General features: G+C 42.4%; 1 protein-coding gene across 1 annotated transcript in view; it reads right to left on the bottom strand.

Annotated features, from left to right (window-relative positions):
- Positions 1 to 18,972, bottom strand: part of LOC136696580 (neural cell adhesion molecule L1-like) — a 78,993-nt gene that overhangs the window by 31,067 nt on the left and 28,954 nt on the right. The window contains exons 6-9 of the mRNA XM_066671098.1: positions 17,946 to 18,068; positions 9,534 to 9,704; positions 8,613 to 8,727; positions 5,692 to 5,876 (exon numbers count right to left, since the gene is read on the bottom strand). Coding sequence (XP_066527195.1) covers positions 5,692 to 5,876; positions 8,613 to 8,727; positions 9,534 to 9,704; positions 17,946 to 18,068 — 594 coding nt within the window. The remainder of the gene's footprint in view (positions 1 to 5,691; positions 5,877 to 8,612; positions 8,728 to 9,533; positions 9,705 to 17,945; positions 18,069 to 18,972) is intronic.

Genomic DNA, 18,972 nt, shown 5'->3' with positions numbered 1-18,972 from the left:
CCCTGGGGAAAACCCACCTGTATTAAAGGCACATTAAGGCTCTGATTATATTGCATTATACCACAGTTAGTCCTGACCCTGCAATGTGATTGGCTGAGAGACATTCCAAGAGTGACAATATTACACAATAATGGCAGCTCTTCAGGTATCACTCCGCAAAACACACGTAACCTAGCAACGATGCCAGCGCTTACAACACAGAGCTGTGCCTGGGCTTTTTCACCCAACGGTGAACAGGTTCATTTTCCGCTTGAGCAACATATTTTGAACAGAATAAAGAGCCGCAGTGGACTCTTCATTCTGATTTGTAAACAAAGGAATTCATAAATAATAATAATAATAATAATAATAATAAAAATAGTAAATTTCTATGTCTATGTGGTTTCTGTGATTGTGTTTAACTCGAGTCGAGGTGTGTTTTTTCTCTGCTGCTCTCTTTGCAAAATGCTATACATCATTATATAATGGCCTTCGCTCAGGCGATGCTGTGGACCAGCCCCCTGCCGGGTGCTCCAGACACACAATGCCACCTCTTTCCTGGATGTCTTCCTCAATGTTTTCACCCTCTCAGACGCTGCCTCTCATCTGGCACCAGTTTTTTAAAGGCAGGTAATGTATGGAACCACTAAAGCCCCTTTTCACTCCTCTACTCGTGATTCAAGACACCAACCAAACCCTCAAATAAATCAGTTTTTTATTGTGACAGTTCTGTAGCAGTTAACCACTAGCATGCTTGTAATTTTTAAGGTTTTGGCTTCATACACATTTTGAAACCACCCTGAACTCCCCAAAAACATCTGAGTTCATATCCCCATTTAAGCCCTTAGGAGCATGGTCTGTACTTGCAAAAGCTGCTTTTCAACAACACAAATCAGTCCTTCATCAAATTCCAAGGCATCGATCGTCATTCCAGATTAAAACCTCTGGTGATCAAGCTTTTGAGTTAGAAGAGAGAAGAGAGAGAGTTTTCCAGCAGGTCACGAGAGAGTGGATGTGTTCTGATAAAGGCAGAGTGGGTTTGGACTTCTATCCCAGAGGTTCAGCGCTGCAGGAATGGAATGAAACAGTGAAAAGTGTGAAACTGCCAGCCAGGAAGTTAAATTAAGTTTGAGCCGTTGCCTCAAGGCAATACAAATTCTAGCCAGAGATCTGTTTGTTTTATACATGAGCAAATTCAGGAAGCTTTAGTCCAGCGATGCTTGTCGCCACACCTTGGTCTTGAACAAAACCTCAGACCTCTGAACTTTGAATGTTGTGTAACAACTGCTTAAGCCCCTCAGTCTGCAGCCCAGGACAGACAAGCTTTTAGATTGCCAAAGGATGCAGATCCAGCAATGGAGTACATCACAGACTCCTTCAGATGGGTCACCGCTCATGGCTGTGTTTCTAACCAAAGCCCTGGGAAGAACAGAAACAACTGATGGCTGCTGCTGTGATGCTACAAGACCAATGGCTCCAGAAAGCTCTATGATCTGCGCATCTGGGAAATCCTCTCCTCACATGATTCCAACCTCTCCAGGGACAAAGTAGAAGTAGAGTCATTTCATAACTCAGAGTTTGGCATTGAGTGCATTTCTGGGTCAAATTACAGCTCTTTTTTTTTTAGAATTGAATGTAGTTACCTTACAGAAATTCCCTCATGTTATTAATCCCCCTTCTTCTCAAGCAATCAATTAATCAATCAGACTTTCTTTATATAACGCATTTCACATCAGAAGTGTCAAGGAAAAGCTCCCTCATCACATGAGGAGGAAACCTTGGAAGGAACCATGATTCATAAAGGGGAACCCATCCTCCTCTGGTGACACCAGAGAGAGAGCAAAATAGTAACAGAACAGAAAACGTGAACTGATAGAGATATTGAGTTAAAGGTAATATGGGAGCAGGAGGTCGTCAGTGATTCTGTGGGAGAGTAAAAGCAGTTCCATTTGGGATAAGACAGTATCCTTGCATGGTCAGGCATGGGCATGGTCAGGTATGGCTGTAGGTAAGACAGGGCCAAGATATTGTACAGGATAAATAGGGCAGAGCCCTAGGACAACATCAGGGAAACCAACAGGAACAGGGCATCTCAAAGAAAGAGAGAGACAGGAGAAATAAAACCAGAAAGAAGGGAGAGAAATGAGGGTGTTAATAGGTTAATGGTAGAGTAGGGGAGGAATTACCCAGCAAGAAACCTCCAGGGGCCAGGCAAACAACATCAAGAAACAGACCTGCAGAAGAGAGTATGTGATACAGAGTAGTGATACTATGTAAAACAGCTATGACACTAGTAGAGAGGGGGAACATGACACTGGGAGATTAACCAAAAGCCTGTGTAAAAAGGTAGGTTTTCAAATCGAGATTTAAAAATTTAGAGTGTGTCTGAGCCCCCAACTGTAACAGGAGGCTATTCCAGAGTTGAGGAGATTTGTGAGAAAAGGCTCTTCCTCCTGCAGGGTTTTTCTTAATGCGAGGAACTAAGAGTAGACGGGCATCCTGTGAACAAGGTGTACATGAAGGGTGATAGGGTATGAAAATTTCAGTAAAATACTGCAGGCCTAAACCATTTTGAGCTTAGAGGAGTATTTTAAAGTCAATGCAAAATTTTATGTGAAGCCAGTGTAGGGATGAAAGAGCTGGGGTTATATGATCAAATTTTTGAGCACTACTGAACACACTGAACACACTGGCTGCTGCATCTTGAACTACCTGAAAATTTTGGAGTGATTTCCACGAGCTCCCTGCCAGGATCGCATTGCAGTTATTCTAGCTGTGAAGTTTTAAATTCATGGACTAGTTTTTCTGCATCTTTTAAGGACAAGACATGCTGAATTCAATGCGTAAGTGGAAAAGGTTTATTTAACTTTATTCGTCTGTCAAATGTGATCGCCGTATCAAAAGCGAGATTTTAATGAAGGTCCTGGGTATTAGTGTTAAATTAAAATAAATATCATCATTCCCAAGTGAATGCTTCTGAGAATCTCTACCTAAAAACAAGACCTCAGATTTACCAGAATTTATTATGAGGAAATGTTGCATCATCCAGTCTTTAATTCCTGACACAGTATGTTATTTTATGTAGACAAGCAACATCATTAGGTTTGGCTGATATATACAGTTGTGTACTCAGTGGTAGCATATAGAGGGTGAATAACAGAGGACCAAGCATTGACTTTTGTGTATGATGTGAGGATTTATGATTCTGATAAACAAACTGATAAAGGTAAGACAAACAGAACCTGAACCAAGCGAGGGAAGATCCTTTTATTCCAGATTTTTCAGCCTATCAAGTTACATCACATGATCTATGGTGCACTAAGGTCAAGCAGCACCAAAACAGAGATAAATAACTGGGTTTGTTACAGGACCCAGTAAACACAAAATTGATTGAGATCAGCTAATTAAACTAAGCAAGTCATTTTCATTGACAAGGTTGAAGTACTCAAAGTGCACCTGAGGGGGGGTTCAACTATAAGAGCAGATGTGACTATGGGCTGATTTTGGATTTTTAGTCAAACTTTATCAGCTTAAAACTTTTGAAGAACAATACCTTAGCCACTGCATCGTAACATCTCAGCAACCACATGGGATAGCACAGCATCTACCGAGCAACATGTTAGCAACCATGTGGGATATCACAGCAACAGTCTAACAGCGCCATAGTAACCAATTATCACCTTAGCAACTGCTTGGAATACCACAGCATCTGCCTAGTGAGCACTCAGCAACACCTCAGCAATCAACTGGGATATCATGGAAACTGCCTACCAACATGTAACCAACCATGAGGAATAATAGCAACAACCTAATGTCACCATAGCAACCACCTAGCAACTATTATTCAACATTTATTTAGCAAACACTTGTATATGTACAATATATGCCAAATATAACTGCCAAAGAGTCACTTTCAACTGTTTCCACTAGCAGGACTTCCACAAACACTGGCATTTCCTTCAGGAAATGTATACAACCCCTGGCAAAAATTATGGAATCACCAGTCTCTGAGGATCTTCCTTCAGTTGTTTAATTTTGTAGAAAAAAAGCAGATCACATACTGATCAAAAAACTAAAGGCGTTTCAAATGGCAACATTCTGGCTTTAAGAAACACTAAAAGAAATCAAGACAAATAACTGTGGTGGACAGTAACAGTTAGATTTTTAGAACAAGCACAGGGAATAAATTATGGAATCACTGAGGAAAAATTATGGAATCATGACAAACAAAATAACACTCCAACACATCACTAGTACTTTGTTGCACCAACTCTGGCTTTTATAACTGCTTGCAGTCTCTAAGGCATTGACTTAATGAGTGACAAACAGTACTTTTCATCAATCTGGCTCCAACTTTCTCTGAGTGCTGTTGCCAGATCAGCTTTGCAGACTGGAGCCTTGTCATGGACCATTTTCTTCTAACTTCCACCACAGATTTTCAATTGGATTGAGATCCGGACTGTTTGCAGGGCATGGCATTGACCTTATGTGTCTTTCTTCAAGGAATGTTTTCACAGATTTCGCTCTATGGCGAGACGCATTATCATCTTGAAAAGTGATTTCATCATCCCCAAACATCCTTTCGATAGATGGGATAAGAAAAGTGTGCAAAATGTCAATGTAAACCTGTGCATTTATTGAAGATGTAATGACAGCCGTCTCCCCAGTGCCTTTACCTGACATGCAGTCCCATATCATCAATGACTGTGGAAATCTACATGTTTTCTTCAGTCGTCTGCATAAATCTCATCTGCATAAATCTCGTCTGCATAAATCTCAAACAAAAGGTCCAGCATCATCACCTTGCCCAATGCAGATTCGAGATTCATCCAGTCATCCACAGTCCACGACTGCCTTTACTTAGCCCATTGTAACCTTGTTTTTTTTTCTGTTTAGGTGTTAGTGATGGCTTTCTTTTAGCTTTTCTGTAAATCCCATTTCTTTTAGGCGGTTTCTTACAGTTCGGTCACAGACATTGACTCCAGTTTGTTTTGTTGTACATTTTCTGTTTTCAATGCGTACTGCTTTAAGTTTTCTGTCTTGACGCTTTGATGTCTTCCTTGGTCTACCAGTACACTTGCCTTTAATCACCTTCTTATGTTGTTTGTACTTGTCCAGGTTTTAGACACAGCCAACTGTGAACAACCAACATCTTGTGCAACACTGCGTGATAATATACCCTCTTTAAGGAGTGTGATAATCCTCTCCTTTGTATCAATTGACATCTCTGGTGTTGGAGCCATGATTCACGTCAGTCCACTTGTTGCAACAGCTCTCCAAGATGTGATCACTCCTTTTTACCTGCATACTAATGAGCAGCTTTAATCTGATGCAGGTGTTAGTGTTTGTAATGAAAATTTGCAGAGTGATTCCATAATTTTTTTCCTCAGAATTGAGTGATTCCATAATTTATTCCCTGTGCTTGTTCTAAAAATCTAACTGTTACTGGCCACCACCATTATTTTTCTAGATTTATTTTAGTGTTTCTTAAAGCCAGAAAGTTGTCATTTGCAATGCCTTTAGTTTTTTGTCAAATCTGTGATCTGCTTTTTTTCTACAAAATTAAACAACTGAAGGAACATCCTCAGAGACTGGTGATTCCATAATTTTTGCCAGGGATTGTATATAGTTTACCAAGATTTAACCATAAAACCAACAGCATCTATCTCACTAACACAGTGTGTGTGTGTGTGTGTGTGTGTGTGTGTTTACCCTGCACTGTGATGGCGTAGGAGTGTGTGACTTTTCCCAGAGTATTGCTGGCAGTGCAGGAATATTCTCCGTCGTCATTTTCTGAGATGCTGTAGAAGGTGAGCCAGCGATTGAACCTCTCACTGACAGCTGAAGTCGCAGAGAGGGATCCGTCCTTCTTCTCCCACACCACTGTGGGAGTGGGGCTGAGGAAGAGATCATCAATAAGCTACTGCAGTGATTCCAATGGAAACAACTAAAGTCATGCATTTCTCTGTATAGCAGGTCTGAGCCAAAGATTTCTTGCATTGCCAGACTCTCTGTGGAGAGCCTTTCGGCATTTCAAGTCGCCAAGAACCACCTACTACTGCAGGAAATTTGACTGACACACAAAGGACCAATCACAAGTCTGTTATTTTGGCATGACGTGTGGAGGCAGGCTTTCAGGTTGGACCAATAGCAGAGCCAGTACAAAATCATACACAGATTTGCATATACATGGATGTACAGACAGCAGAATCCTGACAGTGAGGGCAGATTTGTTCACTGAAAGTATCTCTCTGTCAACTTGTGGGTGGAGCATCTGTGGCTGAGACTAGGCCTGAAGTAGTGAGCTGTGAGTAAAGTGTGAGCTGGATGCCCATATACAGAGCTGTGATGGTCATGAATGTGGTGTTTGAAAACTTCTGCAGTCATGTCCTGTGGGAAACCTCACGCTTCCAAACTGGATCCGTTTCTCTTCTGTGTATATTTCTCCTCTGTGCCGCTTCTTCTCCAGCTCAGTAGGTCCACCCATGCTTTGAGCATCCTTTTTTTAACTTCCTTAAAGCATTTACCTTCCCTAGATTCATTTTTGAATTTTCCTTTTCTACATTAAAAGGTGCAGCGTTTATGTTCTAGTGCCTGCACCATTTATACCAGTATCAGACTGCATGATATTTTGGTCTTTCAAGACGTTTACTATGTCAGATTAGTGCCATAAATGTATGCCGTGTCTTGATTGGGAGATTGGCAACAATATAAATTTGACACCATTCTTGAGACCGTTCTCTGTTCGCGTCATTGCGTGAGTTTTCAGAGCATTTCCTCAGTATTGATTTTCCACAAGAAACTGGTAATTTGTCAGAAATAACAAAATCATGTCAAAAAGCTAAATATGTGTAGTGTGATTCCGGCATTAGAAGCGCCGAGAGCCAATCATTTGACCGCAGTGAGCAATCACAACAAGTGCTGCACTGTTGTCTCCTTAGAGAATTGAACGCCTATTCTTTACAATGGGAAGCTTTTACTGACACATAATGCTCGCTAGATGGTGCTTCTTGCACAAAGCAAGTAGTTCGCTAAGCTTGCTTTTGGCCTTGTGTCACTCATTTTCTGATCTGCGTCAGATTTGTTGCTGGTTCCTACAATGGAGTTTTAGGGCCACAGCGTTGTGAGAAAAAATCTCTGAATAATTCTGAGAATATTCTCGGAATAATTCACTGCGTATAATGGAGCAGACACACAGTGTAACTGTGGAATGCAGTGGGTTGCTGAAGTCACACTATGTTATAGATTTCAGGAATAAACACTCAGTTCTCTTCCACATCAGGGTCACAATGTGATTAGTATTTAAACCCTGAATCGGTGCATGAACCCATGGCATGTAGTTTCACAGGATACAATTAATGATCACGAAAATGATGGATCCAGAGCGAGTGGAACTCCGGCGCCCACGAGGCTCCATTGCGTTACGACTCGGACTCGTAAAATAAACGAAAGCCTTATGCATCACAGTCAGGGGCTGCACTGACAGGGGTTATTCGTCATGTCGTGTGTATGCATTTAATACATAATTCTGTTCACTTCACTGACTGCTTCTTTCACAACTCATTCATGGCACACAGACTGTGAGTCTGTCTCTCTACATTTTATAATCAATAATAAACCAAACAGTGTTTCTCTACATATTCTGATTATATTCTCGAAATTATACAATCTGAATCTTGTGTGTTATTTTTTTAACGCCGTGGCCCTAAAACTCCATCGTAGGTTCTAGATGCAGAAAGGTATTGTTGCTGATTTTTATTTAAAATATATATATATTTTTTAAATAAGCACCTAAACTTTAACTCCTAAGATCTAAGACCACTAAATTATTTAGGCACTTTTAAGAGTGAAATACCTGACAGTTTTGTTTAGCTGTTAATCACTTTATCAATTTACTTACTGTTTACTATAAGCTCAATTATCTGTTCATTTTAACTACAGCCTTTTCACTTAAATTAATCTTTTCAATTAAATTAAATGAGTATTTTTCCTTTTAATTATTTCTGTGTGTCCTTTTTAATATTAATATAAAAGATATTTCCTTTATTTTTGATACAGAGAAATAACAGAGAAGAATATTTATTTTAAGTCTCTGTTTAGGGCTATGGAGAGTTACACAGCTCTTTTAATCCTTTTTCACCTTTTCTTTTGTTTATTGTTACTTTCCAATGAAAAACATGGATCTGCATTTTTGTCTCTTTTTAGTTTACTACATCATTTGAACACCGCAGCTGTCCTTCACAAATGTCATGATGAATGAACCAATAAAAATGCTCCAAAATTACTTGGAATAAAATCATTTTACATTGACTTCCATCGAAAGTTAAGATGTTTTTTTCCTTCCCCTGTAAAAGTACTCTTTTTTTGAGATACAGGTTTTTCATTGGACAACGACATTATGTCTTGTTTTGAAAACCTCAACTCTTGCAAAGTGTGTTTATGTTTCAGCAGCCACCAAAAATGTAACACCACAATCATCCAGTTTATTGGAGAGGTGCTGAGTGAAAAAACACAACTGAAAAATGGTCTCACTTACAATATCTAAATAGAAAAATAAAACCAAAACAGGGTTGACTTCTAACTGTGTGTGTGTGTGTGTGTGTGTGTGTGTGTGTGTGTGTGTGTGTACTCACAGTCCATGTGGAATACACTCCAGTGTGAGGCTCTGTCCTCGGAGAGCGAGGTAATGACTGTGTGTTCCTGGAAGACGATGGAGTTGTGGTGGTCTCTGCCTCAAATCCTGGTCCGCTGTAAACAATAAGACAAATAATTTAAAGCTCTTTTGAGAGAGATATTGCTCAATATCTGCAAAAAGCTTGCAGTTAATCCCTGATGTCTCCCTCTTGCTCATCTCCCATTCTGTCTGGTTTCGTCCTCCATTTTCCAGGTGTCGTGGAGTAGTTACCCTCAGTGAAATTACATTAACTGGTAAATCTTTGCTCTTCATGTCTGCTGTGGACTCTTCAGCTGTTTGACACAGCTCTGTCCCATCCTCATAAACCCTGTAGTTTAGTAGGAAAAGGGATCTGGAAGCAGATCCTTCTTGGCTTTCGCCCCAAAGTAGTTTCATTTTCGTAGAACTAGTCTTCTTCAAAGTAGATTGGTCTCCCATTCAGAAACACCTTTTTCTGCCATGTGTTTGATTGAAGTTTATATCTGATATATTTTTTCCAGAAATGCTGCTGAGCTCAGATTAATTTTAATTTAGCTGCTTATTTATGTCTTTTATGAAATATTTCTTTACAGACTTGTTATCTCAATGGGTACTGGCTTTCTCCATTTTTTATTCATATACAGAGTTTACAATGGAGCCCTTTTTGTTTCCATCCCTTTTTCCCATTTTTGTCCCACTTGCCAGTTTTGGTATTCTGGAAATACATTTCGATTTGACAGTTTAACAGGACTATTTTATGCAGTCACTCATGTTGATGATGTCACTGGAAGCTAAGTAAAAGGTCCTGAATGCAGTTTACAGAAATCTGATGGTAAAAATGACTGACTGCAACGTTAAAGTATTGTAAAGGTTTCCATGTGCTGTGACCTGTGATACTCACATGGGTAAACGGTCAGAGAGATGCGCTCCATCGCTATAATCATTCTCGTCTGAATGTGCTGGGCATGACAGTTGTAATCGTCTCTGCTGTCTTCAACTAGCGTGTTAGCAAAATACAGATTACCATCCAGACCAGCGGTGACACGCTCACTCAGACTGATAAACTGCAGCTCTGAGGAAAAACAAAATCAAAGTTTAAGCTCAAGAAAAAAATACATAATGCTTTGAGCCCTTTATTTCAATTCACAAAACAGTTTTTCAAATTTCAAAATGTTCAGTAGACCTTTAAATGAGAATGCACTATTTCATTTAATGACCTTAAAATATAATTTTTGTTTTTAAATTAAAATACTGTAACCCTGAAATGGATAAGAGGAAAAAAGATGAGATGACATTGTTTTATTAAAATATATATTTTAATAAGATTTATTCAGCAACATAGACATACAGAGCCAGAGATATTAATTTCCATTTGCAGTAATCTGTATAAAGCTTGATCAGACCAAACTTGGACACAGGCTTTGACACAGTGCATCACGTATGTAAGCAGCCTAAAGAATACAGAAAGGGAATGTTTTATTTGTGAAATGGCACAAATGAACTTGGATATAAATAATGTACACATAGTGCAGCTATAAAAACATCTTTGCTGGATATGAATACACAGTCCCTGGTAACTACAGCTGTGACATTTAATGGTCTTCCAGAAATTACCTACATAATGACTCACATTTCATCTGAAATAATGATAATAAAGACAGTCTGCTGTCATATAAACTTTTATCACAAACATTTACTTAATTTTAATGTACATTAAAATAACATGAATTTATGAAGGTAGAAGAATGTAAACAGAAAAAGGTCCTTACCACTCATAGAAACCTCAGTGGGGCCAGGGAAAGTCCTGCAAAGACTCTTTCAAACTTATCTGTGTGGAGAAATAGAAACATGTTAATAACTTAAGGTCATATTTATTTACTTCTCTTGTCCAGAACAGACCAATAACGGCTAATATATTAGGTCCAAATACATCTCTGTTGAACAGTTTTGCTCAGGAGCGTAAAGCTCGTTTTAGAGAATAGGCCACTGTCAGTTCAATGTGAAGTGGATGGGCCCAGAACTTTAGCCTGGTGTCTTAGGTCAGACTGACTATTGCTAGCTACTACACAATACAATCCACAACACGATACAAACATCAAAATATATACGTAATATAGATTGCTTTGGAAATATAAAATAACTGATGATTCTGAGGACTAGATGAGGTGTTCTCTGGAAGAGAGCACATGAAGGTAGAGGAGTGAAGTTTCAACACATTATACAAAATGCAGCAGACAGTAAGAAGAAAATCTGTGAAGTGTGAGAGCATGGGTGATGTCAGAGGGACCTGATCCATCAGCAGGAGACTGTTCAGGGACAACACACCCCAAAGACTCTGAAGAGACATTCAATTATATGTAACACGTCCAACTTTTTATAAAGATAGGAAGAAATGTATATACTTACTTTAACCCCTGTAGGTTTGGCGGCACTGCTGAGCACATCCTTTTATATCCACAGTGACCATGGGAGGGGTGGATGAGTGACACAGTGAGTGAATCTGTACACAGAAAAGGGAATAAGATTAAAATCCAGTTGAATAAAACACACTTGTAAAAAAAAGATTAGTAAATGGCCGTGTACAGAACTAAAACATATTAATTTTATTGTGGGGCATCACGGTGGAGCAGCAGGTAGTGTCTCTGTCACAGATCCAGGGTCCAGGAGGTTGTAGGTTCGAGTCCCGCTCCGGGTGACTGTCTGTGAGGAGTGTGGTGTTTTTTCCTGTGTCTGCGTGGGTTTCCTCTGGGTGACTGTCTGTGAGGAGTGTGGTGTGTTCTCCCTGTGTCTGCGTGGGTTTCCTCTGGGTGACTGTCTGTGAGGAGTGTGGTGTGTTCTCCCTGTGTCTGCGTGGGTTTCCTCCGGGTGATCCAGTTTCCTCCCACGCTCCAAAAACATAGTAGGTGGTAGGTGGATCGGAGACTCAAAAGTGTCCGTAGGTGTGAGTGTGTGAGTGTGTTTCGCCCTGTGATGGACTGGCGCCCCCTCCAGGGTGTGTTCCCACCTGAACTGGATAAGGGCTACAGATAATAAATGAATGAATTTTATTGTAAAATTTTTATCCATCCATCCATCCATCCATCCATTTTCCACTGCTTATCCAATTCCGAGCCGCGGGGAAGCAGTCTGAGTAAAGAAACCCAGACTTCCCTCTCCCCAGCCACTGCTTCCAGCTCCTCCGGGGGTATACTGAGGCGTTCCCAGGCTAGTCGAGACATGTAGTCTCTCCAGCGAGTTCTTGGTCTGCCCCAGGGCCTCCTCCCCGTTGGACATGCCCTCAACACCTCACCAGGAAGGCATCCAGGAGGCATCCGGACCAGACGCCTGAACCACCTCAACTGGCTCCTCTTGACATGGAGGAGCAGCAGCTCCACTCTGAGTCTCTCCCGGACGTCCGAGCTCCTAACCCTGTCTGTTCTTGGTCTGCCCCAGGGCCTCCTCCCCGTTGGACATGCCCTCAACACCTCACCAGGAAGGCATCCAGGAGGCATCCGGACCAGACGCCTGAACCACCTCAACTGGCTCCTCTTGACATGGAGGAGCAGCAGCTCCACTCTGAGTCTCTCCCGGACGTCCGAGCTCCTAACCCTGTCTGTAAGGGAAAGTCCAGTCACCCTGCGGAGAAAACTAATTTCAGCTGCTTGTACCCGCGATCTCATTCGTTCAGTCACTACCCGAAGCTCATGACCATAGCTGAGGGTTGGGACGTAGATTGAATGGTAAATTGAGAGCTTTGCTTTTCTGCTCAGCTCTCTCTTCACCACAACGGACTGATACAAAGCCGGCATTACTGCTGATGCTGCACCGATCCACCTGTCAATCTCCCACTCCATCTTTCCCTCACTCGTGAACAAGAACCCAAGTTATTTAAACTCCTCCACTAGAGGCAGGATCTCACTTCCAACCTGGAGAGAGCACTACACCCTTTTCTGACTGAGTACCATGGACTCAGATGTGGAGGTGCTGATTCTCATCCCTACCGCTTCACACTCGGCTGCAAACTGGTCCAGCAAGAGCTGGAGGTCCCGGCTCGACGAAGCCAACAAGACCACATCATCCACAAAAAGCAGACATGGAATCCTGAGACCACCAGACTGGACACCTTCCGCCGCTTGGCTACTCCGAGAAATTCTGTCCATAAAAATGATGAACAGAATCGGTGACAACGGGCAGCCCTGACGGAGTCCAACTCCAACTGGAAACCAGTCTGACTTACTGCCAGCCATATGAACCAGACTACTGCTCTGTTTATACAGGGACTGGATAGCTCATAGCAAAGATCCCAGTACCCCATACTCCCAGAGCACCCACAGAATACCCCGAGGGACACAGTCGAATGCCTACTCCAGATCCACAAAACACATGTAGAGTGGTTGAGCAAACTCCCACGCACCATCCAGGATCCTAGCAAGGGTAAAGAGCTGGTCCTGTGTTCCACAACCGAGGCGGAATCCGCATTGTTCCTCATGGATCTGAGGTTCAACTATCAGTCGGACTCTCTTCTCCAGTACCCCCACATAGACCTTACCGGGAAGGCTGAGGAGTGTGATAACCCTATAGTTGGAACACACCCTCTGATCCCCCTTCTTAAAAAGGGCAACCACCACCCCAGTCTGCCAGTCCAGAGGCACTGCCTCCGATGTTCACGCAATGTTGCAAATACGTGTCAGCCAGGACATCTCCACAACATCCAGAGCCTTGAGGAACCCAGGGCGAACCTCATCCACCCCCGGGGCCCTACAACCAAGGAGTTTTCCTACCACCTCGGCCACCTCAGCCCCAGTGATAAACGAGCCCTACCCAGGATTCCCAAACTCTACTTCCTCTGTGGAAGATGTGCTTTCCCCTCCTGAGTCCCCTGATGATTTTCCAGAACCGACCGACTTCTCAGAACCGACCGACTTCTCAGAGCCGACCGAAAGTCGTTTTCCATTCCCTCACCGAACTCCTCCCACACCCGAGTTTTTACCTCAGTGACAGCTGAAGCCGCGAGCCAGTTGGCTCTTCAGTACCTGTCAGCTGCCTCCGGAGTCCCTTGAGCCAACCAGGCTCAAGAGGACACTTTCTTCTGCTTGACAGCCCCCCTCACCCGGGGTGTCCAGCACCGAATGCGGGGATTGCCTTCCTGACAGGCACAGATAACCTTGCAGCCACAGCTCCATTCAACCGCCTCAACAATGGAGGTCCGGAACATAGCCCATTCAGACTCAATATCAGCAGTCTACCACGGGATGCAGTCGAAGCTCTGCTGGATGTGGGAGTTGAAGATCTTTCTGACAGGTTCCTCTGCCAAACGTTCCCAGCAAACCCTCAGCACACAATTAGGCCTGCCAGGTCTGTCCGGCATCCTCCCCTGTCATCTGATCCAACTCACCACCAGGTGGTAATCAGTTGACAGCTCAGCACCTCTCTTCACCCGAATGTCCAGAACATATGGCCGCAGGTCCGATGATACGACTATGAAGTCAATCATCGAATTGCGGCCTAGGGTATCCTGATGCCAGGTGTACTTGTGGACACCCTTATGCTCGAACATGGTGTTTCATAATGGATAAACTGTGATGGGCACAGGGGATCCAATAACTGAACACCACTTGGTTTCAGATCAGCCGTTTCTCCCAACCATTCCCCTCCAGGTCTCACTGTCATTACTCACGTGAGCATTGAAGTCCTCCAAGCAGAACAATGGAGTCCCCAGAATGAGTACTCTCCAGCACCCCTCAAGGGTCCCCAGGAAGGACAGGTGCTCTGAACTGCTGTTCAGTGCATAAGCACAAACAACCGTCAGACCCCTTTCCCCAACCCGAAGGCGCAGGGAAATTACCCTCTTGTCCACTGGGGTAAACCCTAACATACAGGCACTAAGCCGGGGGGCTATGAGTAAGCCCACTCCTGCCTTACGCCTCTCACCCTGGGCAACTCCAGAGTGAAAGAGCATCCAGCCCCTCTCTAGGAGATTGGGTCCAGTAAAAGTTTTATTCATTTCATTTTTGTAAATGGACCCACAGCATATTTTGTAACCTATCAACAACAATCATATTGTATTACGCAACATAAAATGCATTAGGTGAATCTGAAGCTGTAAACATTATTTAGCTGAAATAATAGAAACTCACCTCATCTGAACTGAGAAAGAGGGTCCAGGTGTTCTAACAATCTGCTTCCCCGATACAGCAATCTTACAGATATGTTAATATTATTAGTATAGTAAATTATTTAACTTACAGTATAAATTTTAATTCAGCACAGACACAATACTGTATTCAGGACAGACACTATATATATATATATATATATATATACCACTTGTGGCATTAGCTGGAGGCACCAGAATGCAACTGCTGCACCATTTAATGTGGAAAAGTAAATTTCACTCAAGGAGCTGGCTTAAGGTTGGTGAGATTTAGGCGACTTATCAAAATATCCACCTAACATTAGAGTTTTATACAAAGCTCTGTTATAACACTACACTACTGTAGGTCACTGTTACTTTTGGCTGCTGGAATAAATGTTCTATTTTATATTTATCATATGCTCCCAAAGTTTAAAGTGTGCTATGAAACATCAAACACAATTTATGTTTATATGACATACTAACATGGTTTATTTTACAAAATAACTGATGTAGCAGTGCGATAACAAAAAAAAGAGTTAAAATTAACAGTATTTTGTTTAGCTTGGTTGCTAATGTTAGCTAGCTAGCACAGTTTATTGACCTATTTACTTACAGAACTAATAAAATACAAAAATTCCAACTGGCATTATCCAACATTTATGGATAAACCATAAACCATATCCAAACCTGTAACATAGTACATTAACGTTACTAAATTTGATTGAATGTAACCTACCTTTGCTGAACCGAAGTATCCGGGATGATGTTGGTTGGTGAAGGTCGATTGGTGGGTCCTTGCGCTGATTGAGTTTTCCTGTTTTCCAGGCCGGATCCATATAATTACACTAAACTCACATGTGGAACCTGACTCTGTCCCAAAGTCGTATGGAAGGCATTGAATGAGTGTGATTGTTATGCCTATTTACACATTAACTTTCTTGTTTTATTGCTTAAATAAACACACTGGAAAAATGATGGCACATTAAATGTTTTTCAACCTTTTGCAGAATAAAGAGCAAAACAGAAATTGTGCCATTAATTTTGCAGGAAACTGCAGCCTTTAGAAAAGCAAGTCTATTTACCATGGGACCAAATGCATGCCTGGGCTTGCAGCTCATGCTGCACTACAGCTTTAGTTACATTTACATTTACATTTATGCATTTGGCAGACGCTTTTATCCAAAGCGACTTACAAAAGAGGATCTAACATTCGAACTACAGCACAAATTATACAAAATACCTTACATTAAGTGCAATATGCCAGGAAGTAATAAGTGCATTAAAGAAAGACATTCAGTGCAAAAGATACTCTCGGAAGAGCTGGGTTTTCAATGATTTCTTGAATGCAGAGAGGGTTTCTGTTGCTCTGATAGTGCTTGGAAGCTCGTTCCACCAGCGTGGTACCAGAGATGAGAATAGCCTCGACTGACCTGTACGGGGGGTTGGACGTGTTAGTTGGCGCTCCTTTGAGGAACGGAGAGGGCGGGCGCTAACGTATGGTTTTAAGAGTCTATTGAGGTAGATGGGAGCAGAACCAGTGAATACTCTGAAGGCCATCATTAGTGATTTAAATTTGATGCGAGCAGCTAAGGGTAGCCAATGCAGCTCAACTAATAGGGGTGTGACATGTGCTCTTTTAGGCTGGTTGAAGACCAGGCGTGCTGCAGCATTCTGGATCATCTGTAGCGGTCTCACAGCACAGGCCGGAAGACTTGTCAGGAGGGCATTGCAATAGTCTAGACGGGAGATTACTAACGTCTGAACGAGGAGCTGTGTTGTATGTTGAGTTAGGAATGGCCTAATCTTCCATATGTTGAATAGGGAGAAGCGGTACGATCGAGCTACAGCGGTAACGTGATCTGCGAAGGTCAGCTGGTCATCAACCATGACACCCAGGTTTCTTACAACCTTGGTGGGAGCCACTGATAGGGACTCTAGCTTGATGCTGATGTTATGGAGAATAGCTTGCTTGGCTGGGAGGACCAGTAGTTCAGTTTTGGATAAGTTCAATTGGAGGTGATGTTCCTTCATCCATGTAGATATGCCAGAGAGACAGTCAGAGATTCGAGTTGCCACTGAAGTGTCTCCTGGAGGAAAGGATAAATAGAGCTGTATGTCATCTGCATAGCAGTGATAGGAGAAGCCGTGCGAATGTATGATTGGGCCTAGAGAGGTGGTGTACGAGGCAAAGAGGAGGGGTCCCAGCACTGAGCCTTGGGGCACACATGTGGTGAGGTGGTGTCGTGCTGATGTTTGTCCAAGCCATGACACACTGAAGGATCGTCCAGTGAGATAAGACTCAAACCAGGAGAGTCCATTGTTCTTGAAGCCCATGTCAGTGAGTTTGTTTAGTAAGATGTGGTGGTTGACCATATCAAATGCTGCTGATAGGTCGAGCAGAATGAGAACTGTTACAAGTGGTCTGCAAATTCAATATGCAGAACCAGCAGGTGTTCCAGTTGGGACAATTAAAATAAACAAACAAACAGAACAGACCATCGTCCTGTAGGGGGAGCTGTGTCTAAGAATTCTGGGTCTTAGCTGGATTTCTCTAAGACTGAAACAAATGGGAATGGTTAATTCAGTGACATTCAGAAGTTTTCTTTATCAAAGTGTGCCACAGATATTCTCAAATCTCTCTATCAGAGAGAAATCCAGCCACACCCACATCCCCTAATACAGGCATCCAGCCACACCCACAACTACTTATATGGGCACCAAGCAACACCCACATCCCCATGTACAGGTATCCAGACACAAGCACATCTTACACAGGCATCCAGCCACACACACACACACACCCAACTCCTTATATCAAATATACTCCTCACTCCGGAACCAGAAATCCACTAGGTGGAGTTGGATCACATCCAACTCTGCCTACATCCCACTTTGTCAGGGGAAAAGGTTAGGTTGTATTAGGAGGAGCCAGTTGTAATCTAATCCAATGAAAACACAATTTGGGAGGAGCTGGATCATATCCAACTCCTCCCTATGGATTTCTGGTTCTGCAGCACCAGTCTTCTCCCTTATACTGGCATATATCTATACCCACATCTCATTTTATGGACATACTTTCACACTCACAACTCTTTATACAGGCATCCATCCACACCCACAACTCCTTATATGGGATCCAGCCACACACACAGTTCCTTATATGGGTGTGACAGAAGGTTAAGGTGGAGTTAAACTCACTTTTGTCCATCCAGAAAATGCTGGGGGCCACTGAAGTTTCTGGGACGTTACAGTGGAGCACCACAGTTTCTCCTTCTTTCACATTCTTCCTCACTCTCTTCTCTCTCGGCAGAGAGGGCAAGGCTGTGGAAAACAGACACAAACACAATTATTTACACTTCTAAGGCAGCATAAGATAATTTACACAAGGTGTATATTTTTACATAAGGTTGTAGTCACAAGGCCAGTGGCTTCTGGAGGTTGTGGGCTTAAATTAGCAAAACACAGAGTGGGTGTGCCTACTTGACCCCTGTGAAGAGCTAGCAATGCAGTAGATGAATTGGGTACACCTGGGCTGAGGCCTGTGAGTAAGCCTCATGTTAGGTCTAGCATGTTGCTGATCTGATCATAAATGGCCACAGCAATCTTAGTGGTTTGGGTTAGAATGTAAATAGGCAAGGATTACAGGAATGTGGTGGCTGCAGATAGGAAAAGAGTGGGGTGGGCCCTATGTGAAGCTCTAATGGATTGGCATAGGATATTTTATGTCTTATCCTGTGTATGATTACAATTATTCAATAATACATTAGATGTGAGAGAAAGATTCTGACTGTGATGATAATATACTCTATAAATTGACTAGATTAACACAACAAAACAATGAAGTCAAAGACAAAAGCCCTATTCGGACAGGATTAGTTTTCAGCTGGGACCTGAGGTATTGTAAGTACACTACAGAATGTCAGTAGTGTTTATGGTGAATATTGTGAAGATGGGAGGGGCTATCCCAATTTATGCATTGCCATCACACAGTGTGGATCAGACACATCAAAATATTAATAATGTTCTAAGAACAGAACTGCCACCCAAAATATTCAGCCCTCAATGACCTTATCTTCAATAACTGATATCAGGATGGTGGTGGGTCTGGAGCCTACCCAGAATCACTGGGCACAAGGCAGGAACACACCCTGGAGGGGGCACCAGGCCTACACAGGGCGACACACACTCACACATTCCCTCACACACTCACACCTATAGAAACTTT

This window comes from Hoplias malabaricus, chromosome 5 (assembly GCF_029633855.1).
Source record: "Hoplias malabaricus isolate fHopMal1 chromosome 5, fHopMal1.hap1, whole genome shotgun sequence".
NCBI classification, from domain to species: Eukaryota; Metazoa; Chordata; class Actinopteri; order Characiformes; family Erythrinidae; genus Hoplias; species Hoplias malabaricus.
This window is presented reverse-complemented; position numbering and strand designations above follow the sequence as displayed.